Source organism: Halyomorpha halys, unplaced genomic scaffold, assembly GCF_000696795.3.
Source record: "Halyomorpha halys isolate HHAL.00 unplaced genomic scaffold, Hhal_1.1 Scaffold1729.1, whole genome shotgun sequence".
NCBI lineage: Eukaryota > Metazoa > Arthropoda > Insecta > Hemiptera > Pentatomidae > Halyomorpha > Halyomorpha halys.
Window position 1 is genome coordinate 20,778 of NW_027115678.1, and position 1,248 is coordinate 22,025.

The following is a 1,248-nucleotide window of genomic DNA, read 5'->3' on the forward strand; positions in this document are numbered from 1 at the left end:
AGAGTCTCATGTAAACTTTGTTCTCTTTAGACTACAAAAGAACTAAGGGAGATAGATCATTGGAAACACCGAGGACATCATTAAATAAACGGTTTTCTAGATGCTCCATGAGACCGAAAGACCGATTGTAAGTAACTTTTATTTTCTTCTTCAGCTATTTCCGTAATTGACATATAATGTTCTGATTTGGTTTGCATCTTTACCATTTTCAGATTTTAGGAAAATGGCTATCTGTAGGAAGTAGTATAGTTGTAAATAAACAAGCAGTAGAAATTGGTTCATTGCTCTCATTCATTGATTCATTTCCAAATCCTTTTTTCATTAGTGAAATTTAGCCTCACATTCAATTATATATATTGATTTTTTAAATTCTTAACTACCCTATACTCTATATAATAAGAAAATAATTTAGAATCATGAAAAGTAATTTACTATCATGAATATTATGTCCTCACCTTCAAATTTATTTAAAAACAAATTCTTATAAGCTATGTGTTGAATCTTCATTTATCCTTTAGTAAGCAATTTTTCATAGGATGTTAGTAAACTTCGTTTGTAAGTAATACTCAATTAAATTATGATCTGTAAGCAGAGCTCAAACATTGACTTTTTTAAATAAATAAATTAGATTATTTGTTTATATTTATACGCTGCCGCGTCTGAAATCTAACTTCAAATTTGATATAATAGTAATTTAAAATAATATAGAATATCTATTTGATCACTAGCAGTTATTTTTTAATATTATTCATCACTTAAATTAGTGATATTGACATAATGGTTATTTTATGATAACCATAGAATTTTATAATTGAGATTTCAGTTTTTTACATCATTATTACATGGAAGTACATTTCGGAGTCAAATAATAACTTGCTCAACAGGTTTTTAGTTGGTCAGTATGTTACTGTTGATGATGATGTCGTCAGTCATGTAAATATATCAAGCATAAAGGAGGAAGATGGTGGGGAATATACCTGCACAGCAAAGAATTCAGTTGAAAAGATTTCCCATAGTGCTCGAATCAATGTTTATGGTATTTATTTTATTTTAACTACTTTATTTTATATTTTTTGTCTCTATAGTTTACGTACAATTTTGATGATTGTGTAGAAAAAAAAGAGTAAAATACAAATTTTTTACATATTATGGAATCAACTCTATTTATTATGCATAAATCACCCTTTAATTTAGTTTCTTAGAAACAAGTACAATGATAATGCCTATTATTACGTATGTATATATATA

At 26.8% G+C, this 1,248-nt stretch overlaps 1 protein-coding gene across 1 annotated transcript in view; it reads left to right on the plus strand.

The window, feature by feature from the left end:
• LOC106690466 (cell adhesion molecule Dscam2-like) overlaps nucleotides 1-1,248 on the plus strand; it is a 57,684-nt gene that overhangs the window by 15,696 nt on the left and 40,740 nt on the right. Inside the window, exon 4 of the mRNA XM_067052694.1 lies at nucleotides 885-1,036. Coding sequence (XP_066908795.1) covers nucleotides 885-1,036 — 152 coding nt within the window. The remainder of the gene's footprint in view (nucleotides 1-884; nucleotides 1,037-1,248) is intronic.